The following is a 20,525-nucleotide window of genomic DNA, read 5'->3' as shown; positions in this document are numbered from 1 at the left end:
TTCTTCCTCGCTCCCATCGTTCTGTCTCCGCTCCCATCGTTCCGTCTCCGCTCCCATCGTTCCGTCTCCGCTCCCATCGTTCCGTCTCCGCTCCCATCGTTCCTTCCCCGTTCCCATCGTTCCTTCCCCGCTCCCATCGTTCCGTCTCCGCTCCCATCGTTCCGCGTCCGCTCCCATCGTTCCGTCTCCGCTCCCATCGTTCCGTCTCCGCTCCCATCGTTCCTTCCCCGCTCCCATCGTTCCGTCTCCGCTCCCATCGTTCCTTCCCCGTTCCCATCGTTCCGTCTCCGCTCCCATCGTTCCGTCTCCGCTCCCATCGTTCCGTCTCCGCTCCCATCGTTCCTTCCCCGCTCCCATCGTTCCGTCTCCGCTCCCATCGTTCCGTCTCCGCTCCCATCGTTCTGTCTCCGCTCCCATCGTTCTGTCTCCGCTCCCATCGTTCCGTCTCCGCTCCCATCGTTCCTTCCCCACTCCCATCGTTCCGTCTCCGCTCCCATCGTTCCTTCCCCGCTCCCATCGTTCCTTCCCCGCTCCCATCGTTCCTTCCCCGCACCCATCGTTCCGTCTCCGCTCCCATCGTTCCGTCTCCGCTCCCATCGTTCCGTCTCCGCTCCCATCGTTCCTTCCCCGCTCCCATCGTTCCGTCTCCGCTCCCATCGTTCCTTCCCCGCTCCCATCGTTCCTTCCCCGCTCCCATCGTTCCTTCCCCGCTCCCATCGTTCCTTCCCCGCTCCCATCGTTCCTTCCCCGCTCCCATCGTTCCTTCCCCGCTCCCATCGTTCCTTCCCCGCTCCCATCGTTCCTTCCCCGCTCCCATCGTTCCTTCCCCGTTCCCATCGTTCTGTCTCCGCTCCCATCGTTCTGTCTCCGCTCCCATCGTTCCTTCCCCGCTCCCATCGTTCCTTCCCCGCTCCCATGGTTCCTTCCCCGCTCCCATCGCTCTGTCTCCGCTCCCATCGTTCCTTCCCCGCTCCCATCGTTCCTTCCCCGCTCCCATCGTTCCTTCCCCGCTCCCATCGTTCCTTCCCCGCTCCCATCGTTCCTTCCCCGCTCCCATCGTTCCTTCCCCGCTCCCATCGTTCCTTCCCCGCTCCCATCGTTCCTTCCCCGCTCCCATCGTTCCTTCCCCGCTCCCATTGTTCCTTCCCCGCTCCCATCGTTCCTTCCCCGCTCCCATCGTTCTGTCTCCGCTCCCATCGTTCCGCCTCCGCTCCCATCGTTCCTTCCCCGCTCCCATCGTTCCTGCCCCGTTCCCATCGTTCCGTCTCTACTCCCATCGTTCCTTCCCCGCTCCCATCGTTCCTTCCCCGCTCCCATTGTTCCGTCTCCGCTCCCATCGTTCCTTCCCCGCTCCCATCGTTCCGTCTCCGCTCCCATCGTTCCTTCCCCGCTCCCATCGTTCCGTCTCCGCTCCCATCGTTCCTACCCTGCTCCCATCGTTTCTTCCTCGCTCCCATCGTTCTGTCTCCGCTCCCATCGTTCCGTCTCCGCTCCCATCGTTCCGTCTCCGCTCCCATCGTTCCTTCCCCGTTCCCATCGTTCCTTCCCCGCTCCCATCGTTCCGTCTCCGCTCCCATCGTTCCGCGTCCGCTCCCATCGTTCCGTCTCCGCTCCCATCGTTCCGTCTCCGCTCCCATCGTTCCGTCTCCGCTCCCATCGTTCCTTCCCCGCTCCCATCGTTCCGTCTCCGCTCCCATCGTTCCTTCCCCGTTCCCATCGTTCCGTCTCCGCTCCCATCGTTCCGTCTCCGCTCCCATCGTTCCGTCTCCGCTCCCATCGTTCCGTCTCCGCTCCCATCGTTCCTTCCCCGCTCCCATCGTTCCGTCTCCGCTCCCATCGTTCCGTCTCCGCTCCCATCGTTCCGTCTCCGCTCCCATCGTTCCGTCTCCGCTCCCATCGTTCCGTCTCCGCTCCCATCGTTCCGTCTCCGCTCCCATCGTTCGTTCCCCGCTCCCATCGTTCCGTCTCCGCTCCCATCGTTCCGTCTCCGCTCCCATCGTTCCGTCTCCGCTCCCATCGTTCCTTCCCCGCTCCCATCGTTCCTTCCCCGCTCCCATCGTTCCTTCTCCGCTCCCATCGTTCCTTCCCCGCTCCCATCGTTCCTTCCCCGCTCCCATCGTTCCTTCCCCGCTCCCATCGTTCCTTCCCCGCTCCCATCGTTCCTTCTCCGCTCCCATCGTTCCTTCCTCGCTCCCATCGTTCCTTCCTCGCTCCCATCGTTCCTTCCTCGCTCCCATCGTTCTGTCTCTGCTCCCATCGTTCTGTCTCCGCTCCCATCGTTCCTTCCCCGCTCCCATCGTTCCGTCTCCGCTCCCATCGTTCTGTCTCCGCTCCCATTGTTCCTTCCCCGCTCCCATCGTTCCTTCCCCGCTCCCATTGTTCTGTCTCCGCTCCCATCGTTCCTTCCCCGCTCCCATTTTTCTGTCTCCGCTCCCATCGTTCCTTCCCCGCTCCCATCGTTCCTTCCCCGCTCCCATCGTTCCTTCCCTGCTCCCATCGTTCTGTCTCTGCTCCCATTGTTCTGTCTCCGCTCCCATTGTTCTGTCTCCGCTCCCATCGTTCCTTCCCCGCTCCCATTGTTCTGTCTCCGCTCCCATCGTTCTGTCTCCGCTCCCCTGCTGCTCAAACTGTCGCCAGTGCCTTCCTTACCTTTTGAGTTGACTGTCCCCGTGTACTCTGGTCAGCCTCTCACCTTCTACCCTCCAAATCTGCAGCTCGGCGGAAACCCCGCCCCCAGTGTCCTAACTCTGTGTAACTCCCGTTCCTCTGTCACCCCCGGTGCTTCCTGACCTGCATTGCCTCCCAGTTAAGCCATGTCTTCACTTTAAAATGTGGACCATTGTTTTCCAATCCCTCCCTAGCCTCACTCACTCCCTGTCTCTGTAACCTCTTGCCCTGAAGACTCTGCACTGCTCCAGGCCTGGCCTTTGAGGATCACCTGATTTAATCAGGCCATCAGTGGCAGCCATGTCCATAAGACATAGGAGCAGAATTAGGCCACTCGGCCCATCGAGTCTGCTCCGCCATTCAACCATGGCTGATATTTCCTCATCCCCATTCTCCTGCCTTCTCCCCGTAACCCCTGATCCCCTTATTAATCGAGAACCTATCTATCTCTGTCTTAGACACTCAGTGATTTGGCCCCCACAGCCTTCTGCGGCAAGGGTTCCACAGATTCACCACCCTCTGGCTGAAGAAATTCCTCCTCATCTCTGTTTTAAAGGATCGTCCCTTTAGTCTGAGATTGGGCCCTCTGGTTCTAGTTTTTCCCACAAGTGCAAACATCCTCTCCACATCCACTCTATCCAGCAATATCCTGCCAGTTTCTCTGGGCCCTGAGCTCTGGAATTCCCTCTTCACCTCTTCACCTCTCTCTCCTCCTTTAAGATACTCCTTAATACCAACCTCTTTGATTGAGGTTTTACTCAGTTGCCTCTAATACCTCATTCTGTGGCTCATGATCATTTAGTTTAATGACAGTCCTGTGAGGTGCCTGCAGCTGTTTTTGTATGTTGAAGAGCTGTTTAAATATTGTTTTGCTCACTGTGAGTCTGACGTTGGCTTGTGTCTCTCTGTCTGCCCCCTCTACTGTGTCTCTCTGTCTGCCCCCTCTACTGTGTCTCTCTGTCTGCCCCCTCTACTGTGTCTCTCTGTCTGCCCCCTCTACTGTGTCTGTCTGCCCCCCTCTACTGTGTCTCTCTGCCCCCTCTACTGTGTCTCTCTGCTGCCCCTCTACTGTGTCTCTCTGCTGCCCCTCTACTGTGTCTCTCTGCCCCCTCTACTGTGTCTCTCTGTCTGCCCCCTCTACTGTGTCTGTCTGCCTGCCCCCTCTACTGTGTCTGTCTGCTCCTCTACTGTGTCTCTCTGTCTGCCCCCTCTACTGTGTCTCTCTGCCCCCTCTACTGTGTCTCTCTGCCCCCTCTACTGTGTCTGTCTGTCTGCCCCCTCTACTGTGTCTCTCTGCCCCCTCTACTGTGTCTCTCTGCCCCCCTCTACTGTGTCTCTCTGCCCCCTCTACTGTGTCTGTCTGTCTGCCCCCTCTACTGTGTCTGTCTGCCCCCTCTACTGTGTCTCTCTGTCTGCCCCCTCTACTGTGTCTCTCTGCCCCCTCTACTGTGTCTCTCTGCTGCCCCTCTACTGTGTCTCTCTGCCCCCTCTACTGTGTCTCTCTGCCCCCTCTACTGTGTCTCTCTGTCTGCCCCCTCTACTGTGTCTCTCTGCCCCCTCTACTGTGTCTCTCTGCCCCCTCTACTGTGTCTGTCTGCCCCCTCTACTGTGTCTCTCTGCCCCCTCTACTGTGTCTGTCTGCCCCCTCTACTGTGTCTCTCTGTCTGCCCCCTCTACTGTGTCTCTCTGCCCCCTCTACTGTGTCTCTCTGTCTGCCCCCTCTACTGTGTCTGTCTGCCCCCTCTACTGTGTCTCTCTGCCCCCTCTACTGTGTCTCTCTGTCCCCTCTACTGTGTCTGTCTGCCCCCTCTACTGTGTCTCTCTGCCCCCCTCTACTGTGTCTCTCTGCCCCCCTCTACTGTGTCTGTCTGCCCCCTCTACTGTGTCTGTCTGCCCCCTCTACTGTGTCTCTCTGCCCCCCTCTACTGTGTCTCTCTGCCCCCCTCTACTGTGTCTCTCTGCCCCCTCTACTGTGTCTCTCTGCCCCCTCTACTGTGTCTCTCTGCCCCCTCTACTGTGTCTCTCTGTCTGTCCCCTCTACTGTGTCTGTCTGCCCCCTCTACTGTGTCTCTCTGCCCCCTCTACTGTGTCTCTCTGCCCCCTCTACTGTGTCTCTCTGCCCCCTCTACTGTGTCTGTCTGCCCCCTCTACTGTGTCTCTCTGTCTGCCCCCTCTACTGTGTCTCTCTGTCTGCCCCCTCTACTGTGTCTGTCTGCCTGCCCCCTCTACTGTGTCTCTCTGCCCCCTCTACTGTGTCTCTCTGTCTGCCCCCTCTACTGTGTCTCTCTGCCCCCTCTACTGTGTCTCTCTGTCTGCCCCCTCTACTGTGTCTGTCTGCCCCCTCTACTGTGTCTCTCTGTCTGCCCCCTCTACAGTGTCTCTCTGCCCCCTCTACTGTGTCTCTCTGCCCCCTCTACTGTGTCTGTCTGTCTGCCCCCTCTACTGTGTCTGTCTGTCTGCCCCCTCTACTGTGTCTCTCTACCCCCTCTATTGTGTCTGTCTGCCCCCCTCTACTGTGTCTGTCTGCCCCCCTCTACTGTGTCTCTCTGTCTGCCCCTCTACTGTGTCTCTCTGCCCCCTCTACTGTGTCTCTCTGCTGCCCCTCTACTGTGTCTCTCTGCCCCCTCTACTGTGTTTGCCTGCCCCCCTCTACTGTGTCTGCCTGCCCCCTCTACTGTGTCTCTCTGCCCCCTCTACTGTGTCTCTCTGCCCCCTCTACTGTGTCTCTCTGTCTGCCCCCTCTACTGTGTCTCTCTGCCCCCTCTACTGTGTCTCTCTGCCCCCTCTACTGTGTCTCTCTGTCTGCCCCCTCTACTGTGTCTCTCTGTCTGCCCCCTCTACTGTGTCTCTCTGCCCCCTCTACTGTGTCTCTCTGCCCCCTCTACTGTGTCTCTCTGTCCCCTCTACTGTGTCTCTCTGTCTGCCCCCTCTACTGTGTCTCTCTGTCTGCCCCCTCTACTGTGTCTCTCTGCCCCCTCTACTGTGTCTCTCTGCCCCCTCTACTGTGTCTCTCTGCCCCCTCTACTGTCTCTCTGTCTGCCCCCTCTACTGTGTCTCTCTGCCCCCTCTACTGTGTCTCTCTGCCCCCTCTACTGTGTCTCTCTGTCTGCCCCCTCTACTGTGTCTCTCTGCCCCCCTCTACTGTGTCTGTCTGCCCCCCTCTACTGTGTCTGTCTGCCCCCTCTACTGTGTCTCTCTGCCCCCTCTACTGTGTCTCTCTGCCCCCTCTACTGTGTCTCTCTGTCTGCCCCCTCTACTGTGTCTGTCTGCCCCTCTACTGTGTCTCTCTGCCCCCTCTACTGTGTCTCTCTGCTGCCCCCTCTACTGTGTCTCTCTGCCCCCTCTACTGTGTCTCTCTGCCCCCTCTACTGTGTCTGTCTGCCCCCTCTACTGTGTCTCTCTGCCCCCTCTACTGTGTCTCTCTGCCCCCTCTACTGTGTCTCTCTGCCCCCTCTACTGTGTCTCTCTGCCCCCTCTACTATGTCTCTCTGCCCCCTCTACTGTGTCTCTCTGCCCCCTCTACTGTGTATGTCTGCCCCCTCTACTGTGTCTCTCTGCTGCCCCCTCTACTGTGTCTGTCTGCCCCCTCTACTGTGTCTCTCTGCCCCCTCTACTGTGTCTGTCTGCCCCCTCTACTGTGTCTCTCTGCCCCCTTTACTGTGTCTCTCTGTCTGCCCCCTCTACTGTGTCTCTCTGCCCCCTCTACTGTGTCTCTCTGTCTGCCCCATCTACTGTGTCTGTCTGCCCCCTCTACTGTGTCTCTCTGCCCCCTCTACTGTGTCTGTCTGCCCCCTCTACTGTGTCTGTCTGCCCCCTCTACTGTGTCTCTCTGCCCCCTCTACTGTGTCTCTCTGTCTGCCCCCTCTACTGTGTCTCTCTGTCTGCCCCCTCTACTGTGTCTCTCTGCCCCCTCTACTGTGTCTCTCTGTCTGCCCCCTCTACTGTGTCTGCCTGCCCCCTCTACTGTGTCTCTCTGTCTGCCCCCTCTACTGTGTCTGCCTGCCCCCTCTACTGTGTCTGTCTGCCCCCTCTACTGTGTCTCTCTGTCTGCCCCCTCTACTGTGTCTGTCTGCCCCCTCTACTGTGTCTCTCTGCTGCCCCTCTACTGTGTTTCTCTGCCCCCTCTACTGTGTCTCTCTGCCCCCTCTACTGTGTCTCTCTGCCCCCTCTACTGTGTCTCTCTGCCCCCCTCTACTGTGTCTGTCTGCCCCCTCTACTGTGTCTGTCTGCCCCCTCTACTGTGTCTCTCTGCCCCCTCTACTGTGTCTCTCTGCCCCCTCTACTGTGTCTCTCTGCCCCCTCTACTATGTCTCTCTGCCCCCCTCTACTGTGTCTGTCTGCCCCCTCTACTGTGTCTGCCTGCCCCCTCTACTGTGTCTGTCTGCCCCCCTCTACTGTGTCTCTCTGCCCCCCTCTACTGTGTCTGTCTGCCCCCTCTACTGTGTCTGTCTGCCCCCCTCTACTGTGTCTCTCTGCCCCCTCTACTGTGTCTGTCTGCCCCCTCTACTGTGTCTGTCTGCCCCCTCTACTGTGTCTCTCTGCCCCCTCTACTGTGTCTGTCTGCCCCCTCTACTGTGTCTGCCCCCTCTACTGTGTCTGCCTGCCCCCTCTACTGTGTCTCTCTGCCCCCTCTACTGTGTCTGCCTGCCCCCTCTACTGTGTATGTCTGTGTCTCCCGGTGCTGAATTGCAAGCGGATAACCGACATTTCTGATGTGCCTCTCTGCGCTGTTGCATTTTCCTGCCCATTTCTCAATCGCGCGTTATCACATTTATCCTCACCGACCCCCTTCAACACATCTTTTAAAAACCCTCCCCCTCCCTGCACCCCTTTACAGGTGGGAGCTGTCCACTGGGAGCATGGAGCCGGTGATCTGGTGGATTCGCAAGAGTTTCAGTTCGGTTCAAGACCTGAGTTCAGATGCCACTGAACAGCTGATAGTGACGAATCAGAATCGGATCTTGTTGCTGGTAATGACTGTGCGACTATTCCATATAATGTGTGCGCATATGTAGAATAGAGAATATACATCAAATCTCACATTTGATAGAATATCTTTTGGGTATGTGTGTGTTTGTGTACATATAGAGAGAGGTTGAGACTGTTGAACTCACTATCAGCAGAAGTGACACTAGCAGCACTGTGTCACAGTGGTTAGCACTGCTGCCTCACAGCTCCAGGGTCCCAGGTTCAATTCCGGCCTCGGGTGACTGCGTGGAGTTTACACTTTCTCCCCGCGTCGGTGTGGGTTTCCTCCGGGTGCTCCGGTTTCCTCCCACAGTCCAAAGACGTGCAGATTTGGTGGATTGGCCATGCTAAATTGCCCCTTAGTGTCCAAAAGGTTAGGTGGGGTTAAGGGAATAGGGTGGAATGTGGGCTTAAGTTGGGTGCTCTTTTCAAGGGCTGGTGCATACTCGATGGGCCAAATGGCCTCCTGCACTGTTAATTCTGTACGTGGTTGAGGTGAATAATACTGAAGAAAGGGATTAGGGGAGCTAAGAGAGGGGATGAAAAATCTTTGGCAGGTAGGATCAAGGAAAACCCCAAGGCCTTTTACACATATGTGAGAAATATGAGAATGACGAGAGCGAGGATGGGTCCGATCAAGGACAGTAGCGGGAGATTGTGTATTGAGTCTGAAGAGATAGGAGAGGTCTTGAACGAGTACTTTTCTTCAGTATTTACAAATGATAGGGGCCATATTGTTGGAGAGGACAGTGTGAAACAGACTGGTAAGCTCGAGGAGATACTTGTTAGGAAGGAAGATGTGTTGGGCATTTTGAAAAACAAGCCCCCGGGCCTGACGGGATATATCCAAGGATTCTATGGGAAGCAAGAAATGAAATTGCAGAGACGTTGGCAATGATCTTTTCGTCCTCGCTGTCAACAGGGGTGGTACCACAGGATTGGAGAGTGGCGAATGTCGTGCCCCTGTTCAAAAAAGGGAATAGGGATAACCCTGGGAATTACAGGCCAGTTAGTCTTACTTCGGTGGTAGGCAAAGTAATGGAAAGGGTACTGAGGGATAGGATTTCTGAGCATCTGGAAAGGCACTGCTTGATTAGGGATAGTCCGCACGCATTTGTGAGGGGTAGGTCTTGCCTTACAAGTCTTATTGACTTCTTTGAGGAGGTCAGCAAGCATGTGGATGAAGGTAAAGCAGTAGATGTAGTGTACATGGATTTTAGTGAGGCATTTGATAAGGTTCCCCATGGTAGGCTTATGAAGAAAGTAAGGAGGCATGGGATAGTGGGAAATTTGGCCAGTTGGATAACGAACTGGCTAACCGATAGAAGTCAGATAGTGTGGTGGATGGCAAATATTCAGCCTGGAGTCCAGTTACCAGTGGCGTACTGCAGGGATCAGTTCTGGGTCCTCTGCTGTTTGTGATTTTCATTAATGACTTGGATGAAGGAGATGAAGGGTGGGTCAGTAAATTTGCAGACGATACGAAGATTGGTGGAGTTGTGGATAGTGAGGAGGGCTGTTGTCGGCTGCAAAGAGACATAGATAGGATGCAGAGCTGGGCTGAGAAGTGGCAAATGGAGTTTAACCCTGACAAGTGTTGGATAGGTACATGGATTACGGTAGAATGATGGGGTGTAGATTAATTTGTTCTTAATCTAGGCCAAAAGTTCGGCGCAACATCGTGGGCCGAAGGGCCTGTTCTGGGCTGTATTTTTCTATGTTTTTCTATGTATAGATACATTGAGGGGGAAGCTGGATCAACAGACGAGGGTGAGGAATGGAAGGATCTGGGGATAGGGTGAGATGACGAGAAGGTAGGAAGAGGCTTGTGTGAAGCATAAACAACATAGCAGATGGGCTGAATGGCCTGTTTTTGGCCTAAATACATTGTTTGTGTATCTATATAGTATATACATATATGTTGTGGATATAGAAAATCCTACATGGTGTATATGTGTATGCCTCTGTACGTCTTGTGTGTTGCAATTCACCACAGGTACGACATACAGCGACCCAATCTGCACCATAATTGGGGTAAGGAGGCAGGTTCGGAATGTACCCCAGCTGGGGAGGGGGGAAGGGGATACCACCAGTCCGATCCACACCCGCCAACTGAAACAATCCGGCCCCACAAGCAATCCGGGTTGTTATGACAACATTCACTTTTTCCATTGCAAGTTGAGGTCCTGAGCTGTTGGCAGTGATGGTAGAGGCTCCAACTTTCTTTCCATTTCATGGCTGCCCAGGAATCTCTCCTGTTCTTACCGCCTGCCGCTGGAAGGATTTGCAGGGTGGTACTGAACCCTGTTTGGCCACATTATAGACATATCTCCCGTGGCCATCAAGCCCTGGGGTGGGACTTGAACCCAGAGCCAGGGACACCACAAGGCCTACTGCAGCTTCCCAAAGCCCGATGGAATTTTACACGTCCTTCCTCCCATGAACTTCTCCTTCCCTCCAGTCCCTCTCCATAACTGTGACATATGAACGAGGATAGGAGTAGGTTACTTAGCCCCTCGAGCCTGCTCCATCATTCAGCATATTGCATGTTTCAATCACTCACTCTACTGAACTGTAGCGGATACAAGCTGAACCTGTCCAACCTTTCCTCACAAGACAACACACCCTTTCCAAGTATCTGTCTCACAGACCTTCTCTGAACTAGAGCTTTTAAATCTTTCCTTAATCAAGGAGACCAACACTGTCCACAATACTCCAAATGTAGCCTCACAAATGCCCTGTACAAGTGAAGCATAGGGCAGCACAGCGGTTAGCACTGCTGCTTCACAGCTCCAGGGTCCCGGGTTCGATTCCCGGCTTGGGTCACTGTCTGTGCGGAGTCTGCACATTCTTATATCCGTTTTTATATTTCTGGCTAGCTTTCACTCTTAGAACCATAGAATTTACAGTGCAGAAGGAGGCCATTCAGCCCATCGAGTCTGCACTGACCCCTGGAAAGAGCACCCTACCCAAGCCCACACCTCCACCCCATCCCAGTAACCCCACCTAACAGTTTTGGACACTGAGGGGCAATTTATCATGGCCAATCCACCTAACCTGCACATCTTTGGACTGTGGAAGGAAACCGGAGGAAACCCACGCAGACGCGGGGAGAAGGTGCAGACCCAGCACAGACTGCTCTTAACATTTCCCTCCTTGTTAATCTTTTTGTCATCCTTTGCTGTTCCTTATATTCTTTTTCTCAAAACTAGTTTTGTTCAAGGCTTTTCAACAAAAGTTAAAAATATACAAAATATCAAAAGAACAACAAAAGAGCAGCGGAGGACCATCACATCGATCCAACAAACAACCCCCACCCTCTAACACCCCCCCCCCCCCCCCGACACTGCCCTCCACCCACCTCCCACCTTCCCCATCTTAACCCCCCCCCCCCCCCCCCGACACTGGCCCCCACCCACCTCCCACCTTCCCCATCTTAACCCCCCCCCCCCCCCGACACTGGCCCCCACCCACCTCCCACCTTCCCCATCTTAACCCCCCCCCCCCCGACACTGGCCCCCACCCACCTCCCACCTTCCCCATCTTAACCCCCCCCCCCACACCGGCCCCCTCCCACCTTCCCCATCTTAACCCCCTCCACACCCAGAACCTCGGACATAACATCCGAGAACCCCTGCCAGAACCCCCTCCATTCCGGACACGCCCAGAACATGCGTGTTCCTTATATTTTGACCAGTCTTCTCATCTTCCACCTGTCTCTGCCCAAATATCTGCTTTTCCTTTACGTTTTACACTATCTTTAACTTTTCCTGCTTAACCACGGACTGTTTCCAATGGAATGCATCTATGTGTGTATTCTGAAATATCTCCTCAAATATTTCCCACCTCATCCTATTGGCATAACTCTTACCCTAATTTGCTAATTCACAATAGCCAGCTCAGCTTTCATATCCTCATAATTGCCCTTATTTAAGTTACAAACATGGGGCTGGATTCTCCGATTCTGTGGCTATGTCTGCAGGATCCGTCTGGTCTGACAACCAGAAAGTCGGCGTCGAGCACACACCAATGCTCCGTCCGTTGGGGGGCTAGCACATGCAGAATATAGCTCCGTCTACACTGTCCCCATCAAACACTCCCAGGACAGGTACAGCACAGGGTTAAATACAGAGTAAAGCTCCCTTCACACTGTCCCCATCAAACACTCCCAGGACAGGTACAGCACGGGGTTAGATACAGAGTAAAGCTCCCTCTACACTGTCCCCATCAAACACTCCCAGGACAGGTAAAGCACGGGGTCAGATACAGAGTATAGCTCCCTCCACACTGTCCCCATCAAACACTCCCAGGGCAGGTACAGCACGGGGTTAGATACAGAGTAAAGCTCACTCTACACTGTCCCCATCAAACACTCCCAGGACAGGTACAGCACGGGGTTAGATACAGAGTAAAGCTCCCTCTACACTGTCCCCATCAAACACTCCCAGGACAGGTACAGCACGGGGTTAGATACAGAGTAAAGCTCCCTTTACACTGTCCTCATCAAACACTCCCAGGACAGGTACAGCACGGGGTTAGATACAGAGTAAAGCTCCCTCTACACTATCCCCATCAAACACTCCCAGGACAGATATAACACAGATGAACTGGCCATAAAACTCCATTTCCTTGTGAATGTTTTCCTCTTCTTCCAGGATGTTCGAAGTCCGGCGGAATACCAGGTCAGCCACTTACAGGGAGCCGTCCGCGTTGACCCAGAAACCACCAACCTGGGCGATTTGGTGAAGACTCTGGGTCTGGAAGGTAGGGGCAGTCTAACTCCCATGCACCGGTTTATCACTGCTGTGTGGACCCAGCCCCAGCCGAGGAGATGGGTAAAGTACAACTAATGGAATAAATGGTGGTAACAGAAAGGCCGACTCTGAATGTGAAGTGCAGAATTCTGAATGACACTGTAAAGGGTAACCTCCAGCCCACTCTGCTGTCTCAAACGTGCTTCTTAAAACTGGATCTCACATACTCTGACCGTTCCTCCATTATTTAACACGAGCCTTTGTTGCTCCTGCTTTCTTCTCTTTTCTGTCTCCTTGCCACGGTTTTTAATTTGGTTTTCAGTTGAATAATTTTCCATCTCAGATTTTTATGGGGTCAGACAGCTGTTTGTGTTCAGCCGAAGTGAGACACTTCTGCCTCGCTGATAATTGCCTTCTCACAAAGAAGCCCAGTGTCAGCCGGAGCTGTCTAACTGGTGGTTAGCTGGCTGACTATTTACTACAGAAAGCGGCGGGGGGGGGGGGGCTGTGATATAATTGAACAGATCAACAATGAGAGGGAGGAGGTGTTAGCTAGTTTAAAAGTGGATAAATCCCCAGGCTCAGATGGGATGTATCTTCGGCTGCTGTGTGAGGCAAGAGAGGAGATGGCAGGGGCCACTGACGCTAATTTTCAAATCCTCTCTGGGCCAGAAGAGCGTGTGAACTGGAGGTAGCTAATGTGGTACCATAAAATAAATAAATAAATAATCTTTATTGTCACAAGTGGGCTTACATTAATGCTGCTCTGAAGTTACTGTGAAAAGCCCCTAGTCGCCACATTTTAGCGCCTGTTCGGGTACATAGAGGGAGAATTGAGAATTCTCAGCTGGTACGGGAATTGAACCCACGCTGCTGGCCTTGCTCAGCTTCACAAACCAGCTGTCTAGCCCACTGAGCTACACCACTATTCAAGAAGGTTAGTGGGGAAAAAACAGGTAACTACAGGCCAATCAGGGATAGGGAAATATGTGGAAAAGAATCTCGGGGACAAAATTAATCTTCGCTTGACATTTAAGGGGCACCTTGACAAATACATGGATGGGATGGGAATAGAGGGATATGGACCCTGGAAGTGTAGAAGGTTTTAGGATAGACGGGCAGCATGGTCGGCACAGTCGTAGAGGGCCGAAGGGCCTGTTCCTGTCCTGTATTGTTCTTTGTTCTACCCTCCTAAACGGCCAACCACACCACACAGTTCAAGGGCAATTAGGGATGGGCAACAACTGGTGGCTTAGCCAGTAATGACCACATCCCATTTGTAAAAAATCAGTTCCGTTGTTGCTGAAAGGAATCAATAAAGCAATGATTTTTCCATTGAAACTCTCAGGTTTTTAAAAATGTTTAAGGTCACCCACTCCCCTTATTCTCCCTCCCTCCCCCTCCCTTCATTCTCTCCCCCTCCCTCTTCCCTCATTCTCTTGCCTGCCTCAATCCCCTCCTCCCCTCATTCTCTCTGTCAATCCCCTTCCTCTCCCTTCATTCTCTCTCCCTCCTCAAACCGCTCCCTCCCCTCATTCTCTCCCCCTCAATGCCCCTCCTTCTCCCCTCATTCTCACCCCTCCCACAATCCCCTCCCTTTCCTCCTCAGTCCCTCTCTCCTAACTCCTCTGCACCCTGTCTTCCCCCTCCTTTATCCTCTCCCTCCTTCCCGCACTCCCTTTCCCATACTTGTCCCTCTGACCCACCCTCCTAGTGAATCTCCCAAGCTCACTCCTTCCCGCTTTTCTCCAACCCTTCCGTCAGCTTTCTCTCATTTGCCCTCATCCCTCCCTCTCTTTTTGGGGCAGGGTAGGAGATTGAAACAGAAACTAAATGGTGTCAAGGAGCAATGGGATGTGCTTTTGGAGAGAAGGTGTTGGGGATATGAGGAGACAATGGGATTGGGGGAATCCAGGGAGACCAAAGGTTAAGGAAGTCTTAACAATGAACTTAGTAAAGTATAACATGATTAGAACAAGGCAATCTGGCATTCCTAAAGCAAAATGTTCTTATATTCTTATTAAATCCTATTTGACAAATTTGTTAGTTTTTTAAGGATGTAAGTCGTAGGGTAGATGAAGGAGAACCAGTAGATGTACCTGGATTTGAAAAATGCATTTGACAAGATGCCACACTAAAGGTTAATGGACAAGATAAGGACTCGGGGAGATGGGAGTAATATATGAGCATGAATAGAAGATTGGTTAATGGATGCAAAACAGAGAGTGGGCATAAATGTTTTTTTTTCTAAGTTGGTGGGCAGTGAATAGTGGGGAACTGCAAGGATCATTGCTGGGGCCTCAGCTACTTACAATCTTCATTCATGACTTAGACTGAAAGACAGAAAGTTATGTTTCAAGGTTTGCTGAGGATTGCAAACTAGGTGGAAAGGTGGATTGTAAGAGGCGACAGAGAGGCCGTAGAGGGATATAGACTGGTTTAGTGAGTGGGCAGTGTGATGGCAGATAGAGTATAATGTGGGGAAATGTGAAGCTATTCATTCTGGTTGTAAAAACAGAATATTTTTTAAAGGTGAAACTTGCAAGCGTTAATGTTGAAAGAGCTTGGGATGTACTGGGGCAAGGAGCACAGAAAGTTAGCATGCAATGCAGCTCAAAGTGGTGCACAGAACGCACCTGACCAGAACCCGAATGAGCAGGTTCTTCCCGGAGGTGGAGGACAAATGTGAGCGGTGCCAGAGGGGCCCGGCCAACCACACCCACATGTTTTGGGCTTGCCCCAAGCTTGCTGGGTTGTGGACAGCCTTCTCTGAGGCAATGTACAAGGTTGTGGGGGTGAGGGTGAAGCCATGCCCAATAGTGGCAATCTTCGGGGTATCGGAGCAGCCAGAGTTACACATGGGGAAGGGGGCCGCCACCCTGGCTTTCGCTTCAATAATCGCACGCCGGAGAATCCGGCTCGGCTGGCGATCGGCAGCACCACCCAAAGCTGCAGACTGACTGGCAGACCTCTCGGAATCTCTCCACCTGGAGAAGATTAAGTCCGCCACCCGAGGGTCAGAGGATGGCTTCCTGGATACTTGGGGGCAGTTCGTCGGCCTGTTCCAAAACCTGTTTGAGGTCAACAACGAGGAGTAAGCTAGGGGGAAAAAAAAGAAGAACCAAAGGACTGCGGGGGGGGGGGGGGGGGGGAAGAGAGGGAGGGCCACAAGAGCAGTGGAAGGGTGTTCAAAACCAATGGCAGGCCCGGGGGGGGGGGGGGGGGGGGGGGGATCATAGGCCGATCCAGAGGGCACCAAAATGTACATAGCGTTAGTGAAATGAAGGACAAAACAAACCTCTCTGCAAAATAAAGCAAATTAGAGTGGGCAAGAAAACTGTAATGTATATTCAAAACAACTGTTATAAATATGAAAGAAGCCAATAAAAGATTTTTCAAAAGTTAGCATGCAGGCTGCAGCAAGCAATTAGCCTGTTATCACGAGGGCATTGGGGAACAGAAAGTTGTCTGTAACTGTACAGGATTTTGGTGAGGCCATATCTGCGACTCTGTTTCGTTTTGGTCTCCATAGTTAAGGATGTTCTTGCATTGGAGGGGGTACAGCGAAGGTTCACTCAATTGGTGCCAGAGATGAGGAGATTGTCCTGTGGTGAGAGATGGAGTAAATTGGGTCAGTATTCTCCGGAGTTTAGAAGAATGAATGGGGTTATGGGGATAGGGTGGGGGAGTGGGCCCAGGTAGGATCTCTTTCAGAGGCCGGTGCAGACTCGATGGGTCGAATGGCCTCCTGCACTGTGGGAATTCTATGACTGATGAGAAATTACTTCACCCAGAGGGTTGTGAATCTTTGGAATTCCGTCCCTCAGAGCGTTCGGAATGCTCCATCGGTGAATATATTCAGGGCAGGGAAAGTCAGATTTTTGATCTCTCGGGGAATTAAAGGATATGAGGAGTGGACTGGAAAATGGAGGTGAAGAGCAGATAGGCGATGATCCTATTGAATGTCGGTAACAGGCTCGATGGGCCAAATAGTCTGCGGTTCCTAATTCTTGTAATACTCTTCCACAGAGGGGACCCGGAGAGACAGTGGGATTGGGGGATCTGGAGAGACAGTGAGATTGGGGGTTCCGGAGAGCCAGTGGGATTGGGGATCCGGAGAGACAGTGGGATTGGGGATCCGGAGAGACAGTGGGATTGGGGGTTCTGGAGAGACAGCGGGATTGGGGGATCCGGAGAGACAGTGGGATTGGGGATCCGGAGAGACAGTGGGATTGGGGATCCGGAGAGACAGTGGGATTGGGGATCCGGAGAGACAGTGGGATTGGGGATCCGGAGAGACAGTGGGATTGGGGATCCGGAGAGACAGTGGGATTGGGGATCCGGAGAGACAGTGGGATTGGGGATCCGGAGAGACAGTGGGATTGGGGATCCGGAGAGACAGTGGGATTGGGGATCCGGAGAGACAGTGGGATTGGGGATCCGGAGAGACAGTGGGATTGGGATTCCGGAGGGACAGTGGGATTGGGGGTCCGGAGGGACAGTGGGATTGGGGATCCGGAGAGACAGTGGGATTGGGATTCCGGAGGGACAGTGGGATTGGGGGTCCGGAGAGACAGTGGGATTGGGAGATCCGGAGAGACAGTGGGATTGGGGATCCGGAGAGACAGTGGGATTGGGGATCTGGAGAGACAGTGGGATTGGGGGATCCGGAGAGACAGCGGGATTGGGGGTCGGGAGAGACAGTGGGATTGGGATTCCGGAGAGACAGTGGGATTGGGGGACCCGGAGAGACAGTGGGATTGGGGATCCGGAGAGGCAGTGGGATTGGGGATCCGGAGAAACAGTGGGGTTGGGGATCCGGAGAGACAGTGGGATTGGGGATCCGGAGAGACAGTCGGATTGGGGACCGGATAGACAGTGGGATTGGGGATCCGGAGAGACAGTGGGATTGGGGGCACCGGAGAGACTGTCGGATTGGGGGTCCGGAGAGACAGTGGGATTGGGGATCCGGAGAGACAGTGGGATTGGGGATCCGGAGAGACAGTGGGATTGGGGATCCGGAGAGACAGTGGGATTGGGGATCCGGAGAGACAGTGGGATTGGGGATCCGGAGAGACAGTGGGATTGGGGATCCGGAGAGACTGTCGGATTGGGGGTCCGGAGAGACAGTGGGTTTGGGGATCCGGAGAGACAGTAGGATTGGGGGGTCCGGAGAGACAGTGGGATTGGGGATCCGGAGAGACAGTGGGATTGGGGATCCGGAGAGACAGTGGGATTGGGGATCTGGAGAGACAGTCGGATTGGGGATCCGGAGAGACAGTGGGATTGGGGGTTCCGGAGAGACAGTCGGATTGGGGATCTGGAGGGACAGTGGGATTGGGGGATAGGGAGAGACAGCGGGATTGGGGGGTCCGGAGAGGCAGTCGGATTGGGGATCCGGAGAGACAGTAGGATTGGGGATCCGGAGAGACAGTGGGATTGGGGGATCCGGAGAGACAGTGGGATTGGGGGTTCCGGAGAGACAGTGGGATTGGGGGATTTGGTGAGCTATCTCACCAGATCAGCGTTGTTTTTCAAGTTGGCTCTTTATTCACGCTGTAGATGTGTCTGTCTGTGTGTGTGTCTGTCTGTGTGTGTGTCTGTCTGTCTGTGTGTGTCTGTCTGTGTGTGTCTGTCTGTGTGTGTCTGTCTGTGTGTGTTTGTCTGTGTGTGTGTCTGTCTGTGTGTGTGTCTGTGTGTGTGTCTGTCTCTGTGTCTGTCTGTGTCTGTGTGTGTGTCTGTCTGTGTGTGTGTCTGTCTGTGTGTGTGTCTGTGTGTGTGTGTGTCTGTGTGTGTGTGTCTGTGTGTGTGTGTGTGTGTGTCTGTCTGGCTGTGTGTGTGTGTCTGTCTGGCTGTGTGTGTGTGTGTCTGTCTGGCTGTGTGTGTGTGTCTGTCTGGCTGTGTGTGTGTGTGTGTCTGTCTGGCTGTGTGTGTGTGTGTCTGTCTGGCTGTGTGTGTGTGTGTGTGTGTCTGTCTGGCTGTGTGTGTGTCTGTCTGGCTGTGTGTGTGTCTGTCTGGCTGTGTGTGTGTCTGTCTGGCTGTGTGTGTGTCTGTCTGGCTGTGTGTGTGTCTGGCTGTGTGTGTGTGTCTGTCTGTCTGTGTGTGTGTCTGTGTGTGTGTGTGTGTGTGTGTGTCTGTCTGTGTGTGTGTCTGTCTGTGTGTGTGTCTGTCTGTGTGTGTGTCTGTCTGTGTGTGTGTGTCTGTCTGTGTGTGTGTCTGTCTGTGTGTGTGTCTGTCTGTGTGTGTGTCTGTCTGTGTGTGTGTGTGTCTGTCTGTGTGTGTGTCTGTGTGTGTGTGTGTCTGTCTGTGTGTGTGTCTGTCTGTGTGTGTGTCTGTCTGTGTGTGTGTCTGTCTGTGTGTTTGTCTGTGTGTGTCTGTGTGTGTGTGTCTGTCTGTGTGTGTGTGTCTGTCTGTGTGTGTCTGTGTGTGTGTCTGTCTGTGTGTGTGTCTGTCTGTGTGTGTGTCTGTCTGTGTGTGTGTCTGTCTGTGTGTGTGTCTGTCTGTGTCTGTCTGTGTGTCTGTCTGTGTGTGTCTGTCTGTCTGTGTGTGTGTCTGTCTGTCTGTGTGTGTGTGTGTCTGTCTGTCTGTGTGTCTGTCTGTCTGTGTGTGTGTCTGTCTGTCTGTGTCTGTCTGTGTGTGTGCCTGTCTGTGTGTGTGTCTGTCTGTGTGTGTGTCTGTCTGTGTGTGTGTCTGTCTGTGTGTGTGTGTGTCTGTGTGTGTGTGTGTCTGTGTGTGTGTGTGTCTGTCTGTGTGTGTGTCTGTCTGTGTGTGTGTCTGTCTGTCTGTCTGTGTGTCTGTCTGTCTGTGTGTGTGTCTGTCTGTCTGTGTGTGTGTCTGTCTGTCTGTGTGTCTGTCTGTGTGTGTGTCTGTCTGTGTGTGTGTCTGTCTGTGTGTGTGTCTGTCTGTCTGTCTGTCTGTGTGTCTGTCTGTGTGTGTGTCTGTCTGTCTGTGTGTGTGTCTGTCTGTCTGTCTGTGTGTGTGTCTGTCTGTCTGTCTGTGTGTGTCTGTCTGTCTGTATGTGTGTGTGTGTGTGTCTGGATGGAGCTCCAGGCTGTAAGGTGGATCTAATTGTGTTACTATCACCGTGCCACCTAGCGAACGTTTCTGCTTCTCACACTATTGGACTAGTCTTTTGCCATTTTGTTTTTGCAGATAGCCATGAGGTGACGGACGTGGTGTGCTATTGCACCGTGGGCTATCGCTCCTCGAAAGTGGCACAGAAACTCCTGGAGTTTCTAGCGAGCGATGCTGGGCAAGGTCTACGTGGGGCACTGAAGGTCTATAACCTGGAGGGGGGGCTGGTGAAATGGGCCAACGAGAGGAAAGCTATCGTGGACAGTGAGAATCAGCCCACTAATCTCGTCCACCCCTACAGCACAATGTGGGGTCAGCTCCTTGATCCTGCACACCGGGCCCGCATCTGAGCACATTGGGACCAGCTACGAGTTCCTGGGCGGCAGTAAATGGGAATCGTTGAATTGGAATTCTGCAATAGAGGAAGAGGTTAATCACAATGTATTGATGCCTGAAAATGTTATACTGCTGGAGAAATCTCTGTAATATTAATTGAATAAGTGGAATCTCGAGAAAAGCTTGATATCTATCGAATGACCTGACAGCAATGGCCAGTTTAGAGGCAAACTTGATTAGAAGGTATTCCCATGATGTTTGCAGAGAACTGGGATTAGCAGAAACAGGAAAAAACTCTGAATCCATCATTATTTTGAGCATCGAGAGACCAGGATGCAACAGTTCCAGAATAACAAATTGTTCACCCTCTGTCGCAAAAGAACTGGTCAACATCAACGACCCAGACAGGAAATGTCAGAAACATCCACATCGTCCATTCAAAGCTGGAAGGGTGAGTCAGAGACAGTTCCAGAACTGTGTCACAGCAAAGACCAGCACAATTCACTCACTGTTGATTTGAAATGTACAACAAACAAATGGCGAAATGGAGGCTGCGTTCAGGAGGGGAGGAGCTGTGAGGGAAGGTCAGAGATCTGGAATTAAGGACAGAATTTTGGCATCGATGCTCATTGGGTGCTCTGGCTGAAATTGTGCAAAGGGTTTCTGAGAAGCATTCAGTTACCGTTCATTAATATTGTATCCTCAATAAATCTGTCACATCACACA

At 53.3% G+C, this 20,525-nt stretch overlaps 1 protein-coding gene across 1 annotated transcript in view; it reads left to right on the top strand.

The window, feature by feature from the left end:
- Window positions 1-20,525, top strand: part of LOC119975148 (sulfurtransferase Alvin_2599-like) — a 27,821-nt gene extending 7,296 nt beyond the window's left edge. The window contains exons 2-4 of the mRNA XM_038814724.1: window positions 7,505-7,637; window positions 12,291-12,399; window positions 19,542-20,525. Coding sequence (XP_038670652.1) covers window positions 7,527-7,637; window positions 12,291-12,399; window positions 19,542-19,813 — 492 coding nt within the window. The 5' untranslated portion in view covers window positions 7,505-7,526 and the 3' untranslated portion in view covers window positions 19,814-20,525. The remainder of the gene's footprint in view (window positions 1-7,504; window positions 7,638-12,290; window positions 12,400-19,541) is intronic.

Source organism: Scyliorhinus canicula, chromosome 12, assembly GCF_902713615.1.
Source record: "Scyliorhinus canicula chromosome 12, sScyCan1.1, whole genome shotgun sequence".
NCBI classification, from domain to species: Eukaryota; Metazoa; Chordata; class Chondrichthyes; order Carcharhiniformes; family Scyliorhinidae; genus Scyliorhinus; species Scyliorhinus canicula.
The sequence above is the reverse complement of the archived record's forward strand: the minus strand, read 5'-3'. Positions and strand labels throughout refer to the sequence as shown.